The sequence below is a fragment of the Mytilus trossulus genome, chromosome 13 (genome assembly GCF_036588685.1).
Source record: "Mytilus trossulus isolate FHL-02 chromosome 13, PNRI_Mtr1.1.1.hap1, whole genome shotgun sequence".
Taxonomy (NCBI): domain Eukaryota; kingdom Metazoa; phylum Mollusca; class Bivalvia; order Mytilida; family Mytilidae; genus Mytilus; species Mytilus trossulus.
In genome coordinates, this window is record NC_086385.1 from 58257678 (window position 1) to 58270670 (window position 12993).

Genomic DNA, 12993 nt, shown 5'->3' on the forward strand with positions numbered 1-12993 from the left:
ATGATAACGGTGCGTTGTTATAATATGGTGGACATGGTAACGTTCCACACTTAGCGACAACTGCATACAAAAGTCTCCCGTTTTGATTATCACTACCACCTTCTCGATACTGTGCCTGGTGATCGACACATATGTATTTAGACGATGCCTCTTGTGAGTCCCTTCCTGCTGCTAATCGTCCATAATATTCTAAGTGCCAGTTTCGGTAACACTTTGTTTTTCCAGGAATCATAATGACAGATGTTTTTTTCTAGTTGCCTTGCATGGTGGGTCGTTTTGGAGTAGAATATTCCCACCATACATTGTCGATACTTCAGACGGAAATTGGACCATATCTCCATGAATGAAATCAGGATCATGTAGTAAACATACAAAGTCTGCGGGCGCTCCCTTATGGGTGTAATATCCTCCGCCGACAATTCCTACAAAGTATACGAAACAAAGAATTAAGATAGTATCTATGTAGAATCACAAGCTGTGGGTCATCATAGGGGTATAATAATGTCGCATCAGGTTTTATTCTTGCACGTTATACATATCTACAAAGAATCAAAGAATAGTGTGCTCATTTCCAACTTTAGTACAGTTATGGATCTATACGGTATGTATTGAAAAGTCACATAAGAATATTAGGAAAGAAAGATAACTCTAATGGTAAAATGTTAAATTGCACTTGACGAATGTGTAAATCAAACAGAATTTTATACCAAAATAATCCATGTTAATTTTGCAGATCCCAAAATCTTTTTCTTCTACAGCTTTAAGATCTACACAACATAGCTTTATTATACATCAAAAAGCAGCTTATCTTCCCTACTCATCCTGTATGATGCCCTTATAAGTCTCTTAGCTACTTTTTACGTTGGGTTTGTGTTTTTTCAGTGGTGTAGATCCCACCTTTCATTTTATACCACATTTTATTTGCCATGGGTACGAACGTTAAAGCCTTGGAACCAAAAAAAATAAAGTTAAAAAAATAGAGGGGCTACTCTTTGTATTTAATATATGCACAATAAAGTTGCCATATTCGCTGGGAATGGGATCGTTTTATCTGTTGCCAAGACTGGTAGTTTTTCAGTATCAGAAATATTTGGAAATATAGGATTATTTATTTCAATGTCAATAATTTTTTTTATATGTAATATCTTTTTTTGATTTTGACACAATGGTTTTTATCTTCAATGGTTTTACAAGTTCGACAAATTCTTACCAAAAATCTGTTTATAAAAAAGAAGATGTGGTATGATTGCAAATGAGACAACTATCCACAAAAGACCAAAATGACACAGACATTAACAACTATAGATCACCGTACGACCTTCAACAATGAGCAAAGCCCATACCGCATAGTTAGCTATAAAGGGACCCGATAAGACAATGTAAAACAATTCAAACGAGAAAACTAACGGCCTTATTTATGTAAAAAAAAATGAACGAAAAACAAATATGTAACACATAAACAAACGACAACCACTGAATTACAGGCTCCTGACTTGGGACAGGCACATACATAAATAATGTGGCGGGGTTAAACATGTAAGCGGGATCCCAAACCTCCCCCTAACCTGGGATAGTGGTTTAACAGTACAACATAAGAACGAACTATAAAAATTAGTTGAAGAAGCCTTAACTCATCAAATGGACAAAAATACAAGTGGACGTGGCCGGGTACTTATACATCCCGACACAAAAAGACACAATGAACAGATCTGAGAGTACTCGCAGTTATCTGACAGCTAGTTCAAAGCCACTAACAACTAATAAAAAAATCATGCATCTAAGACTAAACTATATTTTTGCTTGATGTACTGTTTTAACATCTGTGTGCTTTGTGGGAATTTAATGTGATTGATTATTTAACGCCCATTGCGGCATCTGTGGGGAAAGCTGGAGATACTCGCCCACTATCGGCAGAAAAAAAGTATCCTAGTCAACTAAGATTGTAGTCAAATGTATTTGCCATGTCGGTGTTATAACTCACAACTTCAGTGTTGATAGGCTAGTGTAAATTAGGCCGTTAGTTCTCTCGTTTGAATTGTTTTACATTGTCATTTCGGGGTATTTTATAGCTGACTATGCAGTATGGACTTTGCTAATTTTTGAAGGCCGTATGATGACCTATAGTTGTTAATTTTTGTGTCATTTTGGTCTCTTATGTGGAGAGTTGCCTCATTGGCAATCATACCATATCTTCTTTTTTATAGTGAGTATTGATACAGTACGTAAGTTATTTATACCACTCAGAATCTTACTGTGTTATGCAAAGATAAATCATTAAAATGATTGGAGTGATTATAAATATATCTTTATTTACCAAAGTCATAACAACTATAGGCATACAACATATAAACTACACAAAGTATACATAGATAGCAGAAGGTGATGTGTGAAACATATTACATCATGTTTTGGTGGGGTTCGTGTTGTTTATTCTTTAGTTTTCTATGTTGTGTCATGTGTACTATTGTTTGTCTGTTTGTCTTTTTCATTTTTAGCCATGGCGTTGTCAGTTTGTTTTAGATTTATGAGTTTGACTGTCCCTTTGGTATCTTTCGTCCCTCTTTTAGATCTTAATTTTTGTGCACGAAATATAAATTTACCCAAATTACATAATTTTCTAAGATTATTAGAACTCACTATTTGTATATTTTTATACAAAGAAGGTTTTTTCCAATAATATGGTCCTATAAAATAAGATATAAGACCTTGATAAGTAGGACATTTTAAAATTAAATGCATCTCATCTTCAATGTCATTTAAAAAAAAATCATAGTCTTTTACTTCTTGGAATTGCAGAATAGCGACCACATTCTAAATCATGACTTCTAAGTCTTATTTTGGTAATACATGGCTTATAAATAACTGGTATTGGTTTACATAAATAATTTTGTAAACAAAAGTTTTGAACCATATATCTATAACTTGTACATTTAACTCAATTATTCATTTGGCTGTCAATTAAAAATACTACACTTATTACGCACCTGTTTTACAAGTTACAATTTATGACTAAAATTAGCAAAGACCCATCGACACAACAATACTTTTAAATATTTGGATGATATTTTGGCTCTCAATAATGACGACTTCAGTATATATTCTAAAGAAATTTATCCTGTTGAACTTACTTTAAATAAAGCTAATACTAACAATGACCACTGCCTTTTTCTCGATCTTGATATCTATACCATTAACGGTAAGCTTTATACAAAAATTCATGATTATAGAGATGATTTGTCATTTCCTATCGTTAATTATCCATTTTTAGATGGTGACGTTCCCTTGTCACCATCTTATTGTGTTTATAAATCTCAACGTGTACGATTCGCTCGTGTATGTTACAACGTATAAAATTTAAGCGAGAGAAATTTATGTATTACTGAAAAATTATTACACCAGGGATTTCGATATCACAAACTAGTCAAAACATTAACTAAATTTTATCATCGGTATAAGGAAAAAAATCGTAAATATAACTCAATATGCAGACATCTTATACGTTGAGGTATTTCACATCCAATCTATTATGGTAATATTCTTTACAAAGCACAAAAATGTCAGTATTCACCTCAAAAGCTTACAAACCTTTAAATAGACTTATTAAGAAGGGATATAGTTACGATACTGTTGTCAGGTCATTAAAGATTGAATATTTTGTCTTTAATATTGATTCAATATTGAATATTTTGTCTTTAATATTGATTCACTTATAGGGTCTTTGCATCGGAACTAAACATTTATTAAAAAAAAACAGTCGTTGGCATGACACGGGTAATTTTCTTCTCATATATTTTATGATAGTATGATACTAAACCCCTAACGGGAGGGATTGTGCCTGATATTCATATGATGAAGACATAATCTTTCAATCAGTGTAATTGAGGTCTGGAGCTGGCATGTCAGTTAACTGCTAGTAGTCTGACATCGGACTCGGACTTCTCTTGAACTGAATTTTAATGTGCGTATTGTTATGCGTTTACTTTTCTACATTGGCTAGAGGTATAAGGAGGGATCTCATAAACATGTTTAACCCCGCCGCAATTTTGTGCCTGTTCCAACTCAGGAGCCTCTGACCTTCGTTATACTTCTATGATTTTTAATTTTAGTTTCTTGTGTATAATTCGGAGTTAAGTATGACGTCACTGTACTAGTAAACATATTTTTTAAGGGACCAGCTGAAGGACACCTACGGGTGCGGGAGTTTCTCGCTGCATTGAAGACCAAATAGTGGCCTTCGGCTGTTGTCTGCTCTATGGTCGGATGTTGCCGCTTTGACACATTCCCCATTTCCTTTCTCAATTTTACATTGGACAGTCCAACAAATCGTACCATCCAGTCTCGGAAACATTTACTAGTTCTTTAAACAAAGAAATTAGAAAAATATTAAACGAATTTGTATTGTCTTTTGATTATTTCTCTTTCGGAAATTACTCGATACATATGTTATGTGTATATATGAAACGTCTGCTGATTACACAAATGGGTGAAAATATTAAATAACATCAACTTAGTTATCTTCCTGAAGATATAGGTCATTTCATAAATATTTACCTGTGTATACCAACTCGGTTCCATTAATTGGACAGTCTTTTCTTCCCCATCGTGTGTATGCACATCCTAAAGAGGAACAACAAAAACGTTAGAAATATAGTTTTGAATATTTTACATGCATATTTACCATTACATTTAAAGTAGTAAAAGAAAGTGAAAATCGGAAAAGTAATGGTTTTTTTTTAATTTCTAAAATATTTCTGATTGATTTGTTTTCAAAAGAGGTTAACATGTAATTTCTTCTGAAAGGGGGGAGACATGTGAATTTTAATGGATAATTGTCTTATTGGCAATCATATCATGCATATATCATCTCCTTATTTTTGTTTAAGGAATGACTTTTTTTTGGTCATATATGAAGAAATAACATCAAAAATGTGGTGCATTGTGAATAACCTGCATTACATGTTATTTCAAACTTTTTTTTTTATAAGATATAACAAAGAAATATTCAACCTCATAGGCCGAAAATGAAATGACAATGCCATGGCTAAACAAAAGGGACCAGCAGACAAACAACAGTACACAACACACAAGATAGAAAAATAAATTATTGAGCAACACGAACCCCAACAAAAACCAGAGGGTGATCTAAGGAGCTTTGAAGGGTAGGCATATCCTGCTCAACATGAAACACCATATTTATATCCTTCAAAGTGGTGTTCATGCATGTTGAAATAATACCACAATACATCGAAATAAAGGTAACGTCACCACGTTGTGAGCAATAATTTAGGCGTTTTACTACCAGCTATAGGAAACGGATTGGTTAAAAAACGAGGTCAGTGCCCATTTGAAACTATCGGACGTTATATTCCGTTTTGGATAAATCGGTCCAATTCACACATCAAAAACTTCTAGAAAAAAGTGTCTTTTAAATTCTATAGTCAATGGTGTTGAAAATCCTGACGATCGGAACACTTTGCAGCCAAATTCATACACCCGTTATAGATAAGATTCTAATTCAGTTTTAGCGAAATTTTCATATACTAGTACGATGGAGAAAAATCGATAAAGAATCAAAATCATTTAATGAAATATGTACAAAGGAATATGGAACACAGATACCACTCCTGAAAACAATTTACGCCTCAAACTGGGTCGATGCCACTGCTGGTGGACGTTTCGTCCCAGAGGGTATCACCCGCCCAGTAGTCAACACTTCGGTGTTGACATGAATATCAATAACGTGGTAATTTTTATAAATTTCCTGTGTACAACATTTTTGAACTTTTCGAAAAACTAAGGATTTTCTTATCCCAGGCATAGATTACCTTGGCCGTTTTTGGCACAATTTTTTGGAATTTTGGATCCCCAATGCTCTTCAATTTTGTACTTGTTTGGCTTTATACATATTTTGATATGAGCGTCACTGATAAGTCTTATACTCATGCTGTCTAGCAGTAACAACTGATATACTATAACTTACCGATAACTTTTGAATTTTCTAACAGTGATGTCTTTTGCGTCAATGTTGAAACCTCTGCTCTGAGCTTTTGCAGTTCTAACGTCATGTGTTGCAGGTTGAAGCAATATCCGGATCGTTGAAAAGAAGGCGTTTTTCAACCGCTACTATCCCGTTTAGAAAACATATTCAAACAATCCACTGATATAATTGTTTACAATCAAACATCATTGTATTATAAATACCAAAGTAAGCATAACTGATTCGTAGTTGTAACTAATTAAAGAGCTTATTAAAGTCGACCGTGTTTTGGTAGATCGTTACTATGTTCATTCATGGATGCCTTTTGGGTTTTTGTATATCCGTTACCTCGTGTAAGGGATATACCATGCTCTCCCGTATGTTAAGGACCTCTGCAACAACTCTTTGAGGAGTCCGTGTGTTGCCTTTTGCAAAGCAGACATTCTGATTTAAATCCAAATACATTCATTTTCTCTAGTTGCAGTCCAATTTTGCAGAACTCGTTCCCATATGGAAACGTCATCTATTATCATCTTCGAAATCTCGAATTTCGGGTTCCGTAGATATGTTTTTTAATTCCATGTTGTCAAAACATACATTCCCATTTTATATGATGTCAAAATAAGCTACACGGCCCTCGACTTTGTTTTTATGATATGTATGATTCAAATGCAATCCAAAGAATGTGTTGTAAAACATCAAAATACTTGTCTCGTTACCATGTTCAATAAAATATAAAAAATACTTTCCCCTAGATACATGCATGTGGTTCTAGACCTTCAAATTGTTTATGTCGTTGCCCTAAGAATGGTGTTCAAGACCATTAATTTTTTTTGTGTCGGTGCCCTACGAATTACTTCCTTTTTTACAATTAGAATAGTGTGTGATTCCATTTAATCAATATCCTCTATACCCTGATATCTGGTATTAAAACATCAAATGACTTAGCCCTTTGCTATTAAAGTTTTGTAAACAGTTATCAAAGGTACCAGGATTATAATTTAATACGCCAGACGCGCGTTTCGTCTTCATAAGACTCATGAGTAACTCTCAGATAAAAAAGTAATAAAGCCAAACAAGTGCAAAGTTGAAGAGCATGCGCATTAAGGACCAAAAATTTAAAAAAAAATGTGCCAAATACGCCTAAGGTAATCTATTCATTGGATAAGAAAATAGTTTTTCGAAAAATTAAAAGTTTGTAACAAGAAATTTATAAAAATGACCATAATTATAATTGATATAACCATCAAATTACTTTTCATAAAAAGGGATGTAATTTTCTATTCAGTAGATAGATATAGGAAGATATGGTGTGAGTTCCAATGAGACAACGCTCTATCCAAATAACAATTGTTCAGATCTTTCCAAATAAACAATTCATATAGTACGTAAACAGAGGCAAATGTAAGGGATGCCTCACTTATGGAGCTTAATAAATGTAAAGACTTTACAAGAATCACTCCAAACGATTAGGAATTTTGGTCCTCAATACTCTCCAACTTCTTACTTGACGTGGCCTGTTTATTTTTTTTTGGATTCGAGCGTCACTGATGAGTCTGTTGTAGACGGAACGCTCGTCTGGCGTATATAAAAATTTTAGTCCTGGTATCTATGATGAGTCTCTTTACTTATCCATGCACTTTTATTAAAATCCTTGATCCACACCTGATTATTTCTTTACCTCTGAATTGATTTTTTAGTTACTTTTCGATTTTTGTGATGAATCATTTTATCTACTAAATATCTGGAAGACGATAAAAACACAGGGATTACAAGATTCTAAATCTGCTAACCGAGACTGTGTGTTTCTTTGTTGTTGGTGTTTCATAGTCTGTCGTTTTCTGAAGTTGTTTGTCTGTTGACCGTATTTTTGCCATGGCGTTGTTTGTCTGCTATTTTGACTATTGATATTGAAATTCCTTTCATTTTAACCATTTTTGTTCAAAAATCAAGTAATAGTTCCAATCGGGATATGCTCTAGACTATTACTAATTCTAACAGGGAACGCAAAAATATCTTTAAGATTAATTATTAATAACATAAAATTGTATTAAACAGACTGATTAAGCATTGCCATAAATGCACATTTTAAAAATATTACATTCACTTTGAACAAACTACACATGACATCGGTGCTTTATCATAATAAGGTGGACACGGTAATGACCCGCATTTAGCCCCGACCTTATAGAAAAGTTTCCCATTATGATTAGCAGCACCGCCTTCGATATATTGTGCCTGGTGATCAATGCATACATATTCGGATGCAGCACTTTGGACATCGGCTCCTGCTGCCAATCTTCCATAAAATTCTTGATTCCAGTCTCCATAACATTTGATTTTGCCGGGAATCATCACCACAGACGACTTGGTAATTGCTCTGCAAACTGCACAAGGTACATCATTGTTATATAAATTATGACCGAAATGATTGTCTTGGTATTCGCTGCCATATATTGTCGCATCGCCGCCAGGTGTATCCCCTTGAATGAAGTCTGGGTCGTGAGGTAAACAAACGTAGTTAACAGCAGCTCCCGTGTGAGTATAGTATCCTCCACCAGCAACTCCTATTTAAAACACAAAATAAGTGTATTAAAATAAATTAATTTTTAATCAAATTTTCCTTTATTTTGTCAATCATTTGAATACATTTTAGTTGTAAAACGCATTCCACTGTACGCTCTCAGCGCTCTCTATCCTAGCCGGATAATTTTATCATAAGTATCAATAAAAATGTAAAAAAGACAAAGACCTCTATCCATGTTTGATAGAAGCGGGTTCATAACCTCAATATGCTTACACACTAACTGTGAAATTCCAAAGATCTGGATAAAAATACGGCGCCATCTTTTGAAACATTTTAGAAATGTTACTGGGGATACGAATGATGCACCTGAAATGTAGTCTTTTGTGTTATCTCTTACTTTTGAGATATTGAGATAAGACGTGGCACGGTACTTGTCTATCCCAAATTCATGTTTTTGGTTTTGATGCTATATTTGTTATTCTCGTGGTGTTTTGTCTGTTGCTTGGTCCGTTTCTGTGTGTGTTGCGTTTATGTGTTGTGTCGTTGTTCTCCTCTTATATTAAATGCGTTTCCCTCGGTTTTGGTTTGTTACCCCGATTTTGTTTTTTGTCCATGGATTTATGAGTTTTGAACAGCGGTTTAGTACTGTTGCCTTTATCTGTGCTGTTACTTTTTATTAGGTAACATGACAGAACGTAACAGAAAGGAATTACGCGATAGTTTTTGTCCTTTTTATCACATTAAATGTAAGTGTATTTCCTGTGACATATAACTTTTAAAAAGATGATATAAAAACACACTTAATGTTGTGGTGCACATTTAAAAATATTATCAGAAAGTGTAAGAAAAGGCCATAACAGGATAGAACACCAATAAGTATTTTTCTAAAAATGTGTACCTTGGATTGGCTTGAATTTTCAAACCTGGCCGCCTTTTTATCTTTTCTTTGTACTAATGAATTCAGGAAATGATGCTCTTCAAAATACATAATGGGAAAATAACTCTTGGTCTTGTAAACGTTTCCACAGGTAAAAAAAAACCAGTGGTAACAGGAGGGAAATCACCCCTGGGGACAATTTTTTTTTCTTTTAAAATTTGCAAAATTTTATAACATTCTCTAGTTATAACATAAAAAGAAAAATAAGGGGCTAGTTTATTAAATGATATATCATATATGTGAGAATCGGACGCCTGTTGAATTAATTTGGATATTATTTGAATGATTTAGTTTTCAAAAAAACACAGGGGACAACATGATTTTAGGGGGGTTGGACATTTAAATTACGATATTTTATTGGAAGAAATACAAGAATGAGTGTTTAATTGGCAGGAGTTGGTGCATTATATAATTTAGTTTATACTGAAACTTAAAATTTTCAAAAAAGATGGTTGAATAAAAAAATAATTGCTAGTGAAGTTGGGGACATTGAAAGTAGACTTTTTCAGATATTGTCTCATATATAGGCTTCGTGTTGATGACAGTACTTTGACATATAATGATTTCATTTTATAAATTGTGACTTGAATGAAAAGTTATCTTATTGGCACTCATACCACATCTTCTTATATCTATTAAGTTAACACAAATAAATACCCGCATAAACCAGCTCTGTCCCGTTTGATGGACAATCTTTCCTTCCCCATCTAGTATAAACAGAACCAAATCCTAAAAGAAAACATTTCTATCATCGACAAAAATTCAATGAATCAAATTCCTAAATATTCAGACACAGTAGGTGGAATATTGTGTATATAGCATAACAATTAAAACTTTCAAAGAATCAGGAAATGTATACATCTGATGAGTTGAGCCTTTTGCAACTGATTTATATAGTTCGATCTGATGTTTTACTGTTACACCACTGTCACAGGTTACAGAGAGGATTGTGATCCCGCTAACACGTTTAATTCCGCCTCATTCTGTATGTATGTGCCTGTCCCACGTCAGGAGCCTGTAAATCAGTGGTTGGCATTTAGTTATGTGTTTCATATTTGTTTTTCTGTCATTTTTTTTTTTATATAAATTACGCCAATAGGTTTTGTCGTTTGAATCGTGTAACACTTGTCATTTCGTGGCCTTTTATAGCTGACTTTTCTCATTGTTCAAGGCCGTACAATGACCTACTGATGTTAAATTCTGTATCATTTGGTCTCGTGTAGAGAGTTGTCTCATTTGCAATTATAACATCACCCATGACAGTTTAACTTTTAGATTTAACACTCAGGCTCGCCGAGCTTTCGAATATTTAGAATTTAACTATTGAGAGTTGATGAATCACGTAGCATTGCACTTTATGTGGGAATGACATTTGTTTCTCTAGTGATTTTTAATCGATATGCAGACAATTTAAATCCTTTCTTTTAAATGGTAAGAACAAATAAAGGTAACAGTAGTATACCGCTGTTCGAAACTCATAAATCCATTGAGAAAAAAAACTTAAACTAAGGGAAACGCATCAAATATAAGAAGAGAACAACGAGACAACAGAAACACAACATTGAAATGTAACACCAACAGATACGAACTTTAATATAGCAATGGCCATTTTCCTGACTTGGAAAAGAACATTTGAAGAAAAGAAATGTTGGGTTGAACCTGGTTTTGTGGCATGCCAAACCTCCGGCCTTTATGGCAAAGTTAAATATATCATTATCATAACAATATTACACGACAGGAATACAATACAAATAAATGGAAAAACATATAGGACAGAGAAACTCACGAATAATATATAACAAAAGGAACCAGGTTTAGAATTTATACGCCAGACTTGCATTTCGTCCACATAAGACTAACCAGTGACGCTCAGATGAAAAAAATAGAAAGTCTAAACAAGTACAAAGTTGAAGAGCACTGAGGACCAAAAGTTCTAAAAAATTGTGCCCTATACGTCTAGGGTTTTTTGTTATGGATAAGAACATCCATATTATTTAGAATAAATTATACTTTTGCAAACAGTAGATTTAATAAAATGACTATATAATACATGATCAAACCGAAGTGGTGACTAACTACAGAATAAAAATTAATACAGTACATACAACAACTTAGTCCAGCACATAAAAATACACAGCCGAGTTTACCAAAGCCTAAATGCTCAAAGTGTCGTCACATTTGAAAATCTTAAAAAAACAAAACGTGACGTCACATTGGATATTCTAAAATTATTACCCAAACATAAGATAGAATTAGGATTGATTCAAGAATATATTTGTAATACTGATATAACATTTATTAATAAAAATAAAATGTGATCTTTCTTTGTGACGTCATCATACATTGTCCCGTTTTTTCTTGACGTCGTAATAGCAAATTTAGAAGAAAACAAAAATATTTGACGTCATGATTGAATTAAAACCAATAAAGAGGATGAATAGTGTAAGAAGAAGAGGCGATAAGTAAACGTTCCAGCGCACTTCCATCGGAATTAAAAATTGAAATAAAAATCTTACCAGAATTTGAGGTTTCTAACTGTGTTACTTTAGTTTTGGCTGATCCGAGATCCAGTTTCATTTGAGTACTTTCCTGTTCCAGTTGTGCAGTTTTCTCCCTAAGCGATTGTAACTCCAATGACATTTGTCTAATTTGAGTCATGACATCGGGATCATTCAAAAGAAGTCGCTTATCTTCGGCGATAATTTCTGCAAAAGAAAACAAAAAACAAACAAGGCATTTTAAATAACGCATTGTCTTTGTCCTGAATAATATCCAAATACACTACAGGTACATGTCATCTAATAGCACCCCTGTTATCTTATATGAATGACTATAGGAAGTTTTATCTTATGAAATTCGTGTACGTGTAGTCAACTGTTGATCCGTGCGATTAACTTATTTCTTGTTCTTGTACACATATACAGAAGGGGATTGTCTGTAAATCCAAATATCTTTCTTTAAAAAAACCATCAACTTGTAACGTAGTACTAGTAGGTAATATAAAGACAGTTTAAATAATGGGGATGATACCCGCTGACTTTGAATCTTAAAATATTTATTTATTTTTTACACAGGAAGATACACAGCTACTTTTGTACAAAGATGCCGATGATATACAGATTTACAGATGTAAAGTTTATATACAGATTTACAGATGTAAAGTTTATATACAGTTTACAGCTGCACAGTTTATATTTAGCTTTACAGATTTACATTTGATATGCATCTAAAAAACTGTACATCAAGAGTAGTTGTACAAGAGTAGCTGTATATTTTATTGTTTTCATGGATCCGAAATCTGTTAATCGCTTCCAATTCAAAACGAAATAAATAAACAAAAACACAACTCGGAACGCGTGTATTTACGTCATGTACAAAGTAAGGAATATGGCAAATGTTATCTAATAGTTTCGTCTTATAGTTGATATTTTTGCCTCGGTTTTAGTTTGCAACTCGGACTTGTTTTCTCTCTATCGACTTATATCATTTCGAACAATAGTCCTTCAATGCAGCGTGAAATGACGGCACCTGGAGTCGTCCTTCAGATGACCC

General features: G+C 33.6%; 1 protein-coding gene across 1 annotated transcript; it reads right to left on the reverse strand.

Annotated features, from left to right (window-relative positions):
• Nucleotides 1-8080: 8080 nt before the first annotated feature.
• LOC134694519 (uncharacterized) lies at nt 8081-12222 on the reverse strand. Its single transcript, XM_063555531.1, has 3 exons — nt 11958-12222; nt 10099-10170; nt 8081-8544 (listed from the first exon to the last, which is right to left on the reverse strand). Exons 1-3 carry the CDS (start codon nt 12190-12192, stop codon nt 8081-8083), a joined length of 771 nt encoding a protein of 256 aa, XP_063411601.1. The 5' UTR covers nt 12193-12222.
• Nucleotides 12223-12993: the final 771 nt, after the last annotated feature.